Raw genomic sequence first — 16,633 nt, 5'->3', positions numbered from 1 at the left:
AGCAAGAGTGAGGCCATAGCTTTCAGTTCTGACGTTATGAAATATTCATTGCTATGTTTGAGATATAACAACTTCTGTCCAAAAGCGAGAGTGCCATAAACAGGCTGCACTTCTGCTCACTGGTGAGTGAGGCAGTCAGCAGTCTATAACTGCTCTGTCAATAGATAGGTTGTTTATTTTGACAAAGTAACAGCCTGTGTTTGCGCTCAGAAGTCAACCGGCAGATGGTTTTTGCATAACCTAGCAAGGGCAATCTCCACAAGCTCTCAATCCAACGCTGTCCATTTTCTGCCTGAGGAATGCCAGTTGTTTACAATTTTCCCCCAGTGACTAGTTTTAACAGACCAGAACACGGAGCTACCCCGACCAAGAACATCGGGTGATCAGTCATCCTCTGTGCACAGCAGGAATGGTGGAGAGAACCACCTCCATCACGTCCTCACCGTGTAACATAGGCAACCCCACTGCCTGCTTCTTTTGTGTGTCACGGCTCAGCTCAGCTCTGACCACAGCTGGGAACTAAACGTACTTGGATCCTTTTTTACAAAAAGACATGAACCTCTGCTATCTCACAACAGCAATAGGATGGTGCCCCATACATCCACCAGTAAAGCTGCAGTCAGCTTCATCCAGTTCCGGCACAGAGGTTTCCCATCACTAGTGCTTCCATCCCAGGAGCCCTGCACAGCCAAGCACCCAAGGAGAAGAAAGAAAAGCCCGTTGAGGTAGGGCTGTAATGAGAAACCACTTTTCTTCACGCACCACAAATATTCTGGGCCCATAGTGGGGGAAAAAAGTGATTCCAAAGCATCAAAGCACAAGTGTTCGGTTCTTGTTGAGCAACTTGCTTTATTTCCATTCTAAAGCCCAGCCGCTGTAGGCAGAGGATCTCAGTAGGATCACAGCGAGGGGCACCCGGCTGACACCAGTCACACCCTTTCCTTTGGGAGACACCGTGGTCCACAGCGTACGTAACCCAGAGGAACACGTTATAGCTCAAATTCCTTACCGAGTGCAGTTGTGTGGGGGCACAAGCATTTCCTCCGACAGAGCCAAGCTCCAGCTCCAGCCAGCCGGCAACCCTCGGTGGTTTTTCCAGCAACAAAGAGATTGCTGGATGCACGGGTGCCTGCATGGCCGCGCTGGAGCCACCTGCTCGGCGCCGTGCCTTCCCCGCAGCCCCCCAGCATCACCCAGGAGAAGGCAGCGCGCGGCGTTAGCGCACGAATGACACCAACAGCCCGTTATACGTAAGGCTCTCCCCGAGATCAGCCGCGGAGGCGCGTTAAGGCGCCCGATCGCTTCGGCACCGCCGACAGCCGTCAGACTCGCTACGCAAGCGCTCGGGGTGCAGCGCAGAGGTCTCCCGTCCGCACAGCGGCGGGGGGAAATATAAGCAGATCCTGCGCTTTCATTCGGCCGGCAGCCCGGCGGCGGTCACTCGCACCCGAAGCGCTCCCGCGACACAAAGAGCGCCGAGTCCCTTTGTTCGGGAGGCGGCCGGGGCTCCGGCCGGGCCCGCTGCCCGCAGCCCGGCGGGGGACGCGGGGGAGGAGGCGGCGGCGGCCCTGGGGCCCGGGGAGGGCGGCGGCGAGAGGGGGGCCGCAGCGGGGCCGGGGACTGACTCCTCCTAGAGGCGGTATGCGGCGCGGGAGGAAACCCCTGCCACCCCCCTCGAGAGCCGCCGCCATCGCCATCCCAACGTACGGCACGGGCGGGGAGCGGCGGCTGAGGCGGAGCGAGCGGGGGCCGGGGGGCGGCGAGAGACCGAGCGCGGCACGCCGAGAGGAGGCGGCGGGAGCGGCAGGTGAGGGGCGGCGCGGGGCCGCGGGCGGCACTTCTCCCCGCCCGGAACCCCCTCCTCCGCCGTTTCTTTCTCCGCGCCGGGAGCGGAATGGCGGCGGCGGCGCCGAAGGGAGCGACGGCCGCGGGGCGGCCGCTGGGGCGCTAGAGGGCGAAAGGCCTCTCCGGGAAAGCCGCGGCGCGACGGGGCTCGGCGCTTCCCGTTCCGGCCGCCGCCGCCGCCCCTCGGCGGGGAAGCGACGCGGCGGCGGGAGAGAACTGAGGGGGGGCGGCGGCGGGGGAAGGAGGGGGGCGTGAGCGCGGGAAAGCGGCGGCAGCGCCTCCCCGCCGCTTCGCCGTAGGGCGCGTGCGCGCTGCCGGCCAATGGGAGCGCACGGCCCGGCCCGCGCGCAGGTGTGGCTGGCGCTCCGGCCAATCGGAGGGCGGGGCGGGCACGCAGCGCGCGTGCTAATGGTCGGCGCCGCCTCAGGGCCGGCCCGGTGGGCGTCGTGTAAGGGGCGGCGCGGGGTCTCGAGGGAGCGTCGCGGCTGGGTGCTGCTGGTGGCGTGTGCGGGAAACGCCTGCTTTGGGCTTGGAGGAGCAGATGTCAGTCTGCGAGTGAAGCGGGAATAAGGCAGAGCTCTTTGCGACAAGCACGAGGAAGCTGCTGCTGGCTGCTCTGGGCTCTGGGGAGGGTACGATTCCCAGAGGAGGGCTCGGCTTGCAGAAGTCTGCCTTATTTCCTTTGTGTTGCGCAGCTGTGGGAGTTCTGGTGGCTGTTAAATCCCCCATAGCAACACGAGGATGTTGGTGTTGCAGTGGAGTAGGTGTGAGGCGTGCCCAATTAGGGGTGGGAATACTGATTGCTTTAAATTGCCCAAGCTTGGTGATGTGGTGTTAGCCACGTGTAGACTCTGCTCTTCCAACACGGCAAGGATGGACTTTGAGTAAATGCCACGGTGATGGCTTTATTGGAGACTTTAGTTAATAAGGGCAAACCCAGAGACAGTGCATCATTTGGCAGTGAGGGGGCTGGTGTGGGTGGACTCGAGTGCTTTTCAGCTGATGAGCTCTCGGCATTTAATTGTATCACCTAACGAGAACAACTGGGGCAGCGTCACTCAGCTTGTAGATATTGGCAGCCTTGATGCAGTTCAGATGGGCGCACAGTGTAGCTGTGTCAGGGTCAGCTGGTGAGCATCCTCCCAGGTAAACCAGACCCCTGCCTGTGGGAGAGATGAGCCTGCCAGGGCCGCTGTTGCACTTAGGCTGATGGAAAAATTGTGCACATGTTCCTGCTCTGATATCTGCAGCATGTTTGGAAAAGCGCCTGGGGAAACCGAAAGCTGCCTTCAGGGTAGGGGAAAAGATGAGTGAGACTTGCAGAGGCCAAGAAATTAATTTAAAGACAGAAGAATGAGCCAAACATGTTTAATTGCACACAAAAGTGTATGTATTGTAACAGAGTGCCCTGGAGCAGTGTGCTTAGTTGTTATACAAACATGTTTGATCTGATAGAAAACCAAAACACAACCCAAGTATTGTCTGGGGATGCAAACCTTGTGATGTTTGCTTTTTGTATTTCATTCCTTTTCTCCCCATTGATTTACAAGCAAATGGGATTTGGGTTACTACAGCAAATATATGAGACGTTAATGCAATTTAGATGCATGCTCCTCAGTAACATATTCCTCTGGTACAGAATGCCGACTGCTGATTTGTCCATCTTGCACAACTTCTCACTCCCGCGTAAATGCGATTAATGCATTGCTTGGGGAATGCTGTCACTTAAAGCTGCTTGAAGTGGCTTCTGCCTTTTAATCCCCACCTGTAAGTGGAAGTTTATGAGCTCATTTACCACCCCGGCGATCCCAGGCTGGCAGTGCTCTGGGAACTCCAAATGGGACACTGAGCAGCATAAGTTTTGATGTGTCCGTGTCAGGTAGTTTTGCTGATTTAATCTTTTCCAACTTGTATTGTGGCACCCATGTAATTTTTCTTAGTGCATGCGATATACTATGTGGCTGATAGAGGGGACACACCAGGGTTTTATGGACCACTGCAGACCTTCCTATAGTTGAATTGCCTTGACATCATGAGCAGAATCAGCATTCAGATCAGATTGTTGTGAGCACCCACCCTTCAATTTGGCTGTCTGGGATGAGCTGGCTTCATTGAACGTTTGGGACAAGTGACCTGTGTAGAAGAACCAGTTTGTCCTAAGCTCCTCATCGACTTCAGAGGAGCAGATTTTGATCTGTTACATTGTAACAAAGACTATAATTAGGCTTTGAGCAGTGACCAAAATGGAAGTAAAAACAAGTTTGGAAACTTGTAGACAGCTTCCATGTTATTTGACCAAGAGTGAGAACTGCCGCTGCTCTTTAAGACCACTGGCATGCTAAGGTGATTGGGCTGGCTCCAGGCTTGTCATTTTGTTTGTATGGAAAAGCAAGGAGAAAACATGATTTATTTTTGTTTCTCCTTTGAGCCTGGAGTGGCTCTTGATGTGGGGAAAATGGCCTTCAGAAAGCTCAGCTGAGCCTGAGTTTGGATTTCTTCTTCTGGAAGAAAAAGATGATGATATTTAAAGATGTTCCTCACGTGCTGAACACCAATCCTATTTCTTCTCTCTTGCAGCTGTCAGCTTGGAGCAAGGGAATAAGAATCGCTAGCAAACTGAAAAGCACAAAGCTGCAAGATGTCAGGCCGCAGTGGGAAGAAGAAAATGTCCAAGCTGTCACGCTCCAGCAGGGCAGGTGTTATTTTCCCCGTGGGGAGGATGATGCGCTACTTAAAGAAAGGAACGTACAAGTACCGGATAGGTGTTGGAGCACCAGTTTACATGGCAGCTGTCATAGAGTATCTAGCAGGTAAACAGAGAGCCTGATACTGGAGGTGCTGGGCGTGCGCAGTGTCTGTGGGATGAGATGTGAGCGTGCTCAGCACCTCTGAGAAGTGCGGGATGTGTTGACGTTTGCTTAAAATGCTCACGGCGACGAATTTGCTTTTGGAAGAGGCTGAGGATGGAATTTTTCTCCTTCAGAGGCACGATGCTCGGTCAGTGGTTGGAGGGGTTGCTGCTTATTGCTGTGTGAGTGAGGAGTTGCATGGGGCAGTTTGTAAGAGAAAACTACATAAGGCCTTGTTGCTTCACCAACAGGAGAGGACAAAAAGCAAGCTTGCTTTGTACATGTATGGTGCATTTAAAGTGAGCAAACTGTTGTGTTTTTGTCTTGCAGAACGGTGTCAAAGTGTTATGAAATAAGGAGGTGGTTCATTAGTATTAAAAAAAGAAAAACGTCTTTTTGGCTTGCTTTATGAAATCCCCTAACAGGAGGTGCAGGTGTCATGCTGTGATACCCTATAGTTTGAGGTATTGCACTAGTTTGGATTGCCCTGTGAACCTCCTTAGTTAAGTGTGGAGAAGAGCTCCTTACCAGATTGTTACCTCTCTCCCAGTGGAGAGAGGATTCTAGTTCAAGTTGCTTACGAGTTACAGATCAAGACTGAGGTGCATTAGAGAATCTCCAGCTCCTTTAGGAGTTAAATATGGAGTAGGTTTTAAAACAAAACACTATTGAAAAGCGGAATTGAAATCCAAGATGCTGAGCATATCTCCCTCTGCATTTTGTGTAATACTGTGTAGGAGCTAACGTGTTTGTATTTTTCACTTGTCTTCCTTCATAGAGTAAGATCAATTCTAAATGATTTTGGAGGAAACCCTTCTCTTCATTACAAACATTCGCGTGCTTGTAGTTGCACAATCCTGTTTCATGCATTAGAAATCAAACCTTCCAACTGCAGGAATCTCTCTCAGTGGAGCTGGTGCAGTTGTGTTCTTCCAGGGAAATCCACAGCTTGCAGAGCTTCCTTGAGTGTCTGTGACATGGTGTCTACTCAGAAAATTGCTAGATACATAGGCTTCTTAGAAGCAGGCTGAATTGTTTTATTTTGCTATGTTAAAGAACTTTTCATAGAGCTGATCCTTATAAGATAAGAATGCTGACATTAGAAACAGCTGAGGGTGCATCTGTTTAGTGGGGAAGAATTGAACTGAGGACTGGGGTAGTAATTGGCAGAGGGTGTCCAAACAGCGAGATGCAGCACTGGAGAGCAAGTTGGGAAAAGAGGGACTGGGAGAAGGGAAGTGCTGCTTAGGGAAGGGAGGTGAAAAGCTTAGCAAGGAAAGCCAAGTCTGAGAAGAGTAGATGGAGGCAGAAATAAAGACAGTCCAGGAAGGAAGCTGAGATAGAAGTGTCAGGTGTAGGTTGCTCTGGGAAGGAGAATAGGCAGGGAAAGCAATCATGGTTGGAAAATGGGCAGGGTGGATGAGGAAGGAGCTAAGGCAATTATTTACCTATGCAAATAATTGCATCCTTTGATAAGTTATTTATATGCATACTCTGCAGTCTGCCCTACATCATCTCTGCCTTGGATCCCTTTCTTCCTGGTGTCCTATGGTAAATGAAAAGTGCCTGGCATTTGAGTGTTCTGCGTTTTTTGCTCTCGACGTTAGGCAGAGGACATTTGAATGCACCATCAGTGTGGTCTGCCTTTTGGCTTTGGGACGTGTTCTGTGTACCACTAGATCCCCCTTTTCGTTTGTAAGAAGGGTTGTGGCTGCAGCCCATAGCTGTTACTAATGCTGAACTTGAGGCTTGGCTTATCAGCTCCATTGTAAAAATGCCAGCAATCAGTACAACATATCTTGAGAAGAATTTCTTTTTACCTCAACTGATTAGCTAATGTGAGGAAGATCTTATCAGGGATCTAAAGTTCTGGTTGTTTTTTTAAATCTCTCTATCCTGTTTCATATCTCAGGCTTGAGAAGTTATACTGCAAAATTGCAGCTTAATTCCTATCCAGAAGCTTGTGTTATGTTGTGCCCAGCTCTGTTGGGCTCCACTGCCTTCAGAATCAAAAATGTGTGAAGAATTGACCTCAATCTCATTGGATTTATGAACTTTGCGACACGTGTGTGCCAGCATGGGTGTGGCTGACTTTAGTCATCATCATCTGAGTCAAGCATCATTTGAATGTGTCCCATAATGTACCTTAAAACAAAATGTAGGCAGAGAATTCGGACAGCTCTTGCTTAAGAAGCAGAAGAAATATGAGTGGTGTGCTGGTGAGAGGAACTGGCAACACCAGCGATGCTTCCTCCTTCAGAGGACATCAGTTGGCACACTCCTCGGTCAGGTTGTTGTGCTCATGTGCTGTCAAGAGACAAATGGAGCAGATACTTCTCCACTTGCCAATGGACAAAGAACTCCATCTGATGCATCTTTTCAGGCCAGAGGTGTTACTGGGCAGATTTGTACATGGTAAGGTTGCTGGAACTGTCAGAACTATCTTGAAGGGGAAGTGTCTGAAATCCTTTCACTTCTGTGATCAGTAGCTGGCATTTATCTTCCTTATCAGTTCAAATGAGTGCTTCAGAAAAGCAGGCTGGGCTCAACTGAACATGCAGCTTTGATTTGACTGCGATGCTTTTTGTTCCCACGTGTTCCAAATCTGTTGATTCATCAGCTAAAGAAATCTCTTTTCCTGTATGTCACAGGAAAAGAAGATGGAATCCCATTCAGGTTGTAGATTGGATGCTGCTTTTGTTGGTTGTAAAACAGGTTCTTTCCTAGTCCTGAGCACTAATCAAACAGGGTGAAAACATCTATTAAAAAGACCCCACCATCTGTTGGAGTTCACTTATGCAAGTCCAAGATCCAAACACAGTAATGCTCAGTATTCTGTACTGTCTATTAGTCAAGAGTCCAAGAAGCTCCTTGATTTTAAATGCAGATAATGATTCGCATTGTGATCACCTACATCTGAGCTTTAATCACGGGTGTGTGTGTTGTGTGGAGGCAGGGGCCAGTCGAAATTTGAAGTTACGTGTCCAGTGTGGAGGCACCTTCTGTGGATTTTGAATCTTAAGGGAAGCAAGGTTATTTCAGATTTCACTTCAATTCTTAATGCTGCTCAGATGTAAAATAAAATAAGTCTGAGAACATCCAGATCCCGATTTCAAGAGAGCTTGCTGTAGTGTGGGGCCTTACTGTGGGAGTTACATTCTCAGACTGCTGTCTCTGTAGAGTTAAGATGACCTCAGCTGTCAGTGATGTTTCTGCTTGAAACATGAAACAGTTTCTTTAGGGGTCTGTTCTTACCAGCAGATGTGATAGCTTCAGCCTCCAGATTTAATGATTTTGGTTTGTTGTTTTTGCAAGTGCCATTTTGTATTCTTAAGCATATGAGTCCCTACCTCTGTTCTGAAGCCTCCAGCGTTAGAAACATGTACACATAGAAAATCATTAGGAGCTAAGACAGTTATTTACCTATGCAAATAATTGGCATCCTTTGATAAGTTATTTATATGCATACTCTGCAGTCTGCCCTACATCATCTCTGCCTTGGATCCCTTTCTTCCTGGTGTCCTATGGTAGATGAAAAGTGCCTGGCATTTGAGTGTTCTGCGTTTTTTGCTCTCAACATTAGGCAGAGGACATTTGAATGCACCATCAGGATGCTGCTGGCCAAAGGACCCAGAACCTGGGGGAGTGGGGTGAGCACACGGTTAGCAGGATGTGCTTGTTGTTGGCACATCTGAAAGAACTTCAGTTACCACACAGGTAAGTATGTCTTCTTGTTTTGTTTTTTTTTCCTTCCCGCTGCAATTTTCATCTGCTGTCAGCATAAATCTGCAAAATCTACTGGAGAAGTATGGGTCTCTTTTCTTGCTCTATGCTGGTCTGCACACTGGATGGCAATCTGTTCCTGCTGTCTGCTACTGCATTAGCTCCACTGGCAGAGGTCAGGGATCCGAAAGCTCCAGCCCTGCAGCCCCATGGCATGTAATTTTAAAGAATGGCTTTTACATCTCCAACAGTTAGTAATGTTACACTCTGTAGGAGTGAAAGCTGGATGACAAGGTTGCACTTCTCTTATTCTCACTGAGAGAAACTGAAAGCTGGTCTCTTTCCTGTGAACCCAGAGCTGAACCTCTTGTTGAAATCCTCTGGATTTTAGCCTGAGAGGCGTTAGGTGGATTCCCACTAGATTTTTCATGGAAATTCTTCAAATAGTTACAGTTCTTTGTGTAATTGATTAAGTGGGAGTCAGATACCTCCAGCAGAACACTCATGAGCTGTAGCTTTTTTACCCATATTGTTGACAAAACCAAGACAGGAGCACTGTCCCGGGAGACACAGAAAACTTTCTACCAGCAGTTCTTACATTGAAGCTCTTATGTTGTCTCTTTGCTTGCGTCTAAGTCAAACCTTTCATATCTTGTTTTGAAATAAAGCTTCTCACAGATCTTCAATGCCCTTTAATGCAAAATTGCAGCGTTGCCTGGCTAGTTTGCTGGCTTTCAAAGTATTTCTTCAAATGCACCTCAGTCTTTGTCTTATTTGGTCCTGAGAATTCTTGCTGTTTTGTCAGAACTGTCTGAACAAAGTTTGGGGTTTCATTGCATGCTTTGCTGTTTTGTTGTTACAGGTCTATTGCTAAATTTTGGACTGCTTATGTACATTTTTGAAGCGTGTTTTTTTTTTGTTTTTATTACTTGAAAGAAGATTCTGGTGTGAGACTCATAAAGGTAGTTGTGTGAAGCAAACGTAGTGTATTTTCTGCTAACTATCCTTCAGGAAATTAGGGAGGACAAATGATTTTATGTAAGTTTGCAAATATATTGGCTGTCATTTGTTGTCTGCGTTTCTGTGTCAAAGATCGTTGAAATGGGGAAATACCCCTGAAAAGGTAAATGGATATTGAGAAGGAATGTGAGAATTGTATACAGGGTGCACGCAAGTTGCATTTTTATTACTCCCTTTTATCTCACTGTTTCTTGCAGCTGAAATTCTAGAACTGGCAGGAAATGCAGCGAGAGACAACAAGAAAGGAAGAATTGCCCCCAGACACATCCTCCTGGCTGTAGCAAATGATGAAGAGCTGAATCAGGTACTCCTTTGTATTGCAGTGTGAGGGTTGGCTGCTGTAGCGTGAACTTGATCATCTCCAGTACTTATCAAAAATATGCTACGTAGGCAACATGCTTCCAAAAGCTGTAGAAGTGAGCTTTTTGCTACTGCAATATGAGGACCATCTCAGAGAGGGCCCGGCTCACTCTGTGGTATAGCTGCATCCAGGACTGCATCCCCTTCTGTATGCCTGGGTCCCATTGGCACACAGACTGTTATTTGCAGTGCTTTGACTCTGAGGATTGACTGTGGAATACTGCTGCGTGCCTGCAGATGTGTGTCTCTTCTTACCCTCATCCACTGCTTGTGGGTCACCAAGATATGCAGAAAGGCTGTGAGACTGAGCATAGAGCAGCAGTTCTGTGGAGCATGCTGGCTAATTTCACTGGGACGTGCTGGGTTTTCTCTCTTAGTGGGGTTTTCTTCTGATACACAAAGCACATTGCTTTAGGAAGTGTGGGCTCTACACGTATGTAGTGCAGTCAGCGAAGATTGCTTGAGTGCAGGCAAAGAAAATCCATAACACACTCCTTTGTACCGCTTTTCCTTGCAGTTACTAAAAGGTGTGACTATAGCAAGTGGAGGGGTCCTGCCCAGAATTCAGCCAGAGCTTCTAGCCAAGAAACGGGGTGCCAAAGGTAAATCTGAGACAATCCTTTCCCCTGCTCCTGAGAAGAAGGGAAGGAAATCCATGGTGAGCAAAAAGAGTGGGAAGAAGGCAAAGTCTAACAAGGCCCGGACACCTAAAAAGGTAAGCTTGGGGCAGATGTGGGGTTCAGGATGTGTGCCAGAAGAATCGGATCCAGACCAGCTGTGATTATTAGGAGGAATAAGTTTGTGCCTCTGCATTAGTTATTTGTTGGTCCCAACTGGAAATGGGAGGTAGGAGTTGATAGTAGGCATACCAGAAATAAAGGGGAGGATGATTATCGCAGCATTTCTGTGATGAATTTCCGTAACAGAAACCTTTAAAACTTAAGAGGAAAGTTTCCAGATTTCCACATCACCCTCCAAAGTACTTTGATAACTATGTAGAATCTTCATACAAATTGTGTGGCTTCTAAAATACAAGAAACTGTATTTTACATCTCTTTTTATTTGAGAGATGTTACACCTTCAGCCTTCTTACAGGGCTGTTAAGTATATTTCAGTGTCTTGTCAAAAATGACTTATGTATCACATGATGACAAGCATTCTGTTTCATATCTTCTTCAGAGAGCTGTATTAAATGGTTTTTGAAAGAATTACGAGAAGAAGAAATGAAACAGAACTCTACCACTGCACCTTCCCTCTCAGTTTCCCACTGTGCCAAATCTATCACTATCCCAAATGGTTTCATTTATTAAAGCAGTAAACAGAGAGGTGCTCTTAGTTTGTCGTTCCAAAGCTTGCATGTTAAACGTGACTAATCCCTACAGAGGGACGTGGACAGGCTGGACTGCTGGTGTGGGGCCAGTGGGGTGAAGCTTCCCAGTGCCACAACAACCTCAAGCGATGCTACATGCTTGGGGCAGAGTGGCTGGAAGATTGTGTGGCAGAAAAACATGTAGCACTGAGGGACATGGGTTAGTGGGCATGCTGGTGATGGGCTGGGGTTGGACTATGTGATGTTAGGTCCTTTCCTACCATAATGATTCTATATGATTCTGTACCATTTTGTCACTTCAGCTGCTTTAGGTGGAGGTGTGATGGCTCACTCCAGCACATAAAAGTGGAGATCTGATTCATTAGCTGAGTTTATTATTTCTTTTACTTGATTTTTTTTTTTCCTTTAGGATGGAGCATTTGACTTGGTTGCTGCTTGATTTAGCATGAGCTCTGTTTTGTTAGTGAAAACAAGCAGTAGTGCACACCCATCCATAAATACAACCTTAATTATCAGAAAAATCACAGATGGAGGGGCGTGCCCTGAACTCTTAATATCTTTACAAACGTATGTAGTGCCTCAGAAGTACCACTGATGTTTTAACATTTAGATTTAACATTTTGTAAACAGTGAAGGCTTCTGTTGTTACATCATGTTTGGGGAATAAAAAGCTATGAGTAATATATGATGAAATTTGTTGTATCTGATTAAATCTGTCCACTGCTGATAATGGTAGGCACTGATTTTTTTTCCTTCGAGATTTCTTGTTTCTTCACTTCCTTCCCCCTCCTCCCCTCAATTAGAATAAACAGAAGGACAGTGAAAAGGAAGGAGCTTCAAATTCAACATCTGAAGATGGACCTGGGGATGGTTTCACCATCTTGTCTTCCAAGAGCCTCGTGCCAGGACAAAAGGTAATACAAATTATAATGTAACAGACTGAGATTATAGCAGTGGAGCCTAGCATAAACAGAGTATTGCTTTAGATCTAGCAGCAGTAAAAACTCTTCACCTTCTTCCTAAGTGATCCCAAATGTAAGACCAGAACTCACTTGAGCCACAGGTGGGCAGACGGTCTCAAAAACTTGTCTGCAGATAAAAGATTCATGAGAATAGTGCTGGTCAGCCTCTCTTCTCTAGAGAGCCATACTGATTAATTTCATGACTCGACTTATAGCAGAATTCTGTTCGGTTTGGACTTGGCTGAGTTGTGTCTAGCATAGTGCCAAAATGGGTTCAACCTTCTAAGCTGTTCATTATTTATAAGAACAAACAGACTATTTTTCTTTTTTTTTTTTTTAACCCTCCTCCCCTTCTGTACTCGCTAAGAAGGAGAGTTTTTAAACAAAAGAGTTACCAAAGTCAGCATTTCTTTTTTAAACTGTGATGGTAGAACATGAATCCAATAGCAGTATTTTCCTCTTAGGCAGGCATCCAAGCTATGGGTACAACATGAAACAATCTGAGCAGTGTACATACTAAAGACTGAAAATCAGAATCAGACATACTGAACGCAGTAAAACTGTGCAAATTGTGAATCCAGGCCCTTTTTTTTCGGTGTGAAAAATATTTCACACATATTACTCATTTGTTTCTTTCTACTCTTATCCTTATCTTGCAGCTTTCTCTGACACAGAGTGACATCAGCCATATTGGCTCCATGAAAGTAGAAGGCATTGTTCACCCCACGACTGCCGAAATAGACCTCAAGGAGGAAATAGGTGAGGCTGTGCTGCATGCAGGCAAAGCAGTTCTAAGGTTGGCTTTTTGGATCGTTGTTTTATATGATCATTTGAGAAATGATTTCAGGAAAGTACTGGGGTTTGTATGTTGTGAAGAGTGGGACTGCTACTCAAGCCAACAGAAACATCCTTGCAGGTTTTTCAAAACCAATAATAAGTGAACTTTGTCATAAACATCAACTGCTGCTCAAAGAGGAAAACATGGCAGTATGTGCACAGTGTTTTTTTCTTTTAAATCACATAGAGTTATTGGTTTGGTTTTATTTTTGTTGGTTTGATTTTTATTTTGCTGGTAATGTGAAAACAAGGCCTATTTGTTGTGTGTCCTTGCAGGCAAGGCTTTGGAAAAGGCAGGAGGGAAAGAGTTTTTAGAAACAGTGAAGGAGCTTCGCAAATCTCAAGGGCCTTTGGAAGTTGCTGAAGGTAAAAAATAAAAATGAAAAAATAAATAAAAAAATGCCCAGCTGGAAAAGACTCATCCCATATTTTCTTTTCTCTTGACATTCTAATCTGTTCTTGATTACGTATGTGCCTTTGCTTATGTGATGTGTTTCTGTTTCTTCCTTTAAGTTGTTGCTGGTATGGACATTCTGTTTGAGGACAGGGAGTTGAGGCGGAAAGGAAGAGGAGTAGGATACCTTTGTGCTGTGTACATCTTGTCTTTGTGCTTTGAAGCACCACCTTAAGTTCCAGCAGGCAATTCCTGTCTGTGGGAGCCTTAAACTTAAGGGAAACTTCTGCTTTCACTTCTGTGCCATCTTTTCTCTCCTGTTTGCACCACATTTCTTAGTGAGAATTAGAAACAGCTCTCAGCCTAACCTATGAGCTGTATGAAGAACAGTAATTTATAAAATACCCTGCTTTATACTGAACAATATAACCAGAGCAACTACCTTACTTTGCACACAAATAAAGGTAGAAGTGATATAATCACAAAAACTGGTGTGTGTTTTGAAGAGCAGTTGGTGCTCTTCTCCCAGGCATTACAGCTACATTGCTGAAATACAAATTACAAAAGAGCTAGAAAATAGATTCCTTTTAGCTAGTTCCAGGAAAGAAGATAATCTTAGCTTAATGGATGGAAAATTGTACTCTGTCAGACAGACACTGTTGTGTTGGTGTGTTTGAAGTTACCACTTCTACTGGTTTTGAGGCAAGTAATAATAAATGGGTTTTTATCACTGGAGATCTACTGCAAACACTTGAGCTCCAGCCCAACAGGCCTTGAATTCAAGTGCTGTTCACAGGATACCTGTGTTGTTTTTAATCAGTTTTCTCTTTATGTTTAAAGTTTTCTTCTGCTTGAAATGTAAGGAGCACGGTGAAGCATTAGGTAGAATTCCTCCATGATGGTGGATGGGGGTCTAGATCCACATTCTTCACTTTTTGAATATTAATTGTACACCTAATTTCTGGGTGTTCAATGTGAGATTCCCAAGACCCATATTTTTAGAAGTGCTATTTTCAAATTGGACATAACTGGTGGATACTTTCAGTAAACATCTTTGATTTTTCAGATGGTTGTTTGAAATTGCCTAGCTGTGAAGGAGGTCCAGATATTGCTCCATCATGCTCTGGAACTGTAATGATGATGCAGGATTTGCGCAGAGCATTCAGATGAGGCTGTGACAGCACTGCAGAAATGTCTGTTGGGGAATTAACGATGCTGAGTTCAGGGTGAGGTTTCAACAGCTTGCACATTAAAGAAGATATCCAGAGGCCATGCTGAATGAGAGAGCCTTTCATCATCACTGAAAAACTGTTAATCAAATGAACCCCGGGTTCCTCTGTCCTCAAAGCAATAGTAATTGATCACACAAGTAATGACAGTACAGATTAGGATTGCGAGTGAGTCATTGTGGCTTGCTTTAATTCCTCACGGATTTCTTTTGAAGAGGTAATGTCATGAAGAAAGACTGAGATGATTGATTGGATTGAAGTGACTCAATTGAGAAGTGATTGAGTTTTCTACTCAAAAGTAACTGTTCTGTTTTCATTTGTGGTAGCTGCGCTTACTCAGTCCAGTGGGCTAGCAGCAAAGTTTGTCATCCACTGTCACATCCCGCAGTGGGGGTCGGACAAGTGTGAAGAGCAGCTTGAAGAGACCATCAAGAACTGCTTAACAGCTGCAGAAGACAAGAAGTTGAAGTCTGTGGCTTTCCCCCCTTTTCCCAGTGGCAGGTATGGCTTTTCCTGTGTAAGAGGATTCTGCATTGTGTAACGATTGTGTAATGAGCTATCGGAGCTGCTGCTGTGATAGCCTTGATGGAGGGAATTAGCTAACTCTCAGGAGAGCTGTGTTTTCTGTTGTGAGTGGCTTCCATTCTTCTACTCTGGGCCTGTACCATCTCCAGTTTTATGTCCCTTCCTTTTACTGTGATGAATCCCACTAAAACTCTACTGATATTGACAAGATTACACTGGCATCATAGTGAAGTTGAATAACAGTGATGCAACAGGAGCTAGGTGAATGGGATATCTTTACTTAAGTCATCCCAAGAGTATATATAAAAAGGCTAGTCACACACATCTTTTCTTTCAGAAGAAAACCACTCTTTCTTAAAAGTTCAACATTAAAAAGGCAACTTTCAAACCAACTGTAGAACTGTGATAACTAGGAAAAATAGTAAGAAATCATAAATAAGCCTTACTGGCACGGTTGTTGCTCTTTCCTAATAGTGTCTGTGTATCTAGGATTAATTTAATTAACGATTTTTTTTCTTAGTTATCTCTGGGGTTTATTTAAAACTGCAGCTAACACTGTTAACAGCAGGCTGCAGTGAGTACAGCTGTGCTTTATGGCTTTCAGCATTACATGTGTATAAAGCTTGTGCAGGTGACTGATGCTCTCTTGTTTTGTTTTCTTCCCCTATCACATAGAAACTGCTTCCCAAAACAGACAGCGGCCCAGGTGACTCTCAGAGCTATTTCCACCCATTTTGATGGCACCAGCTCTTCCTCCCTGAAGAACATTTACTTTCTGCTCTTTGACAGTGAAAGTATTGGCATCTATGTGCAAGAAATGGCCAAGCTAGACACTAAGTAGCAACAGCAGCCAAATGAAACTTTATTTTTCAACAAACTTGAGTAGCATTAAAAGCATTAGAGGTGGGTTTTATTTTTTCAATGTGGTGAGGAGGGGGAGTGGTAGTAGTGTGATGTGTTGTGACTTGATGAAGAGCTGTGACTAGAGATGAGAGGGGTTTAGTCTGATTTCTTTGCGCTGTCAGCATCTTCTAGCCCTTTGTGCCACCTTCAGCAATTGAGTTACCATCTCTTTTCAGGAGTTTTAGTGTCCCTTGTTACTTTAGTTTAGAAGTTTATAAAGAGTAACTTCATTTTAGATTTGTAGTGATGAAGTTTTCATGCACACACTTTAGAGAAAGCTCTTAAAAATATTCTGCTCCCTTTTCTCCTCCCTTGAGGGTGGATGTTAAACTTTTCCTCCAGCCCACAGTGGAGGGGAAAGAGATATTAGAAGTGATGCATGAGGAGCTTCTGTTTTGCTTTTTACTCACAATAATCTCTGTAATTACTGAGAATATTTCATGGTGATTTTTTTTTTTTGTTCGTTTTATAAGAAAAAAAGAAAAAGATTTGTGAAGTGTGATTATTGTTATGAACCTCATTTTGCTCTGAAAATCACCTTAAGGGGGGGAGGAAGGGGGTGGGAAAAGGAAACATCTGAAACTGAATACTTATGTAGCACACTTATGACACGAGTAACCAGCTTCTGGCAGAAGTGTAGTGCCATGACATAATTA

General features: G+C 45.3%; 1 protein-coding gene across 2 annotated transcripts; it reads left to right on the top strand.

Moving 5' to 3' along the window:
- The first annotated feature begins 1,649 nt into the window (after nucleotides 1–1,649).
- LOC128077693 (core histone macro-H2A.2) lies at nucleotides 1,650–16,479 on the top strand. Of its 2 annotated transcripts, none has more exons than XM_052677193.1 (9): nucleotides 1,650–1,807; nucleotides 4,423–4,655; nucleotides 9,635–9,741; nucleotides 10,315–10,512; nucleotides 11,931–12,041; nucleotides 12,749–12,848; nucleotides 13,203–13,292; nucleotides 14,876–15,050; nucleotides 15,750–16,479. In XM_052677193.1, exons 2-9 carry the CDS (start codon nucleotides 4,484–4,486, stop codon nucleotides 15,913–15,915), a joined length of 1,119 nt encoding a protein of 372 aa, XP_052533153.1. In that variant the 5' UTR covers nucleotides 1,650–1,807; nucleotides 4,423–4,483; the 3' UTR covers nucleotides 15,916–16,479. The 2 variants fall into 2 exon arrangements, with proteins under 2 accessions (XP_052533153.1, XP_052533154.1); XM_052677194.1 differs by lacking the exon at nucleotides 1,650–1,807 and adding an exon at nucleotides 2,343–2,477.
- Nucleotides 16,480–16,633: the final 154 nt, after the last annotated feature.

This window comes from Tympanuchus pallidicinctus, unplaced genomic scaffold (assembly GCF_026119805.1).
Source record: "Tympanuchus pallidicinctus isolate F22 unplaced genomic scaffold, pur_lepc_1.0 scaffold16, whole genome shotgun sequence".
NCBI classification, from domain to species: Eukaryota; Metazoa; Chordata; class Aves; order Galliformes; family Phasianidae; genus Tympanuchus; species Tympanuchus pallidicinctus.
Note: the sequence above shows the minus strand (reverse complement) of the source record. Positions and strands in the feature narration are given on the sequence as shown.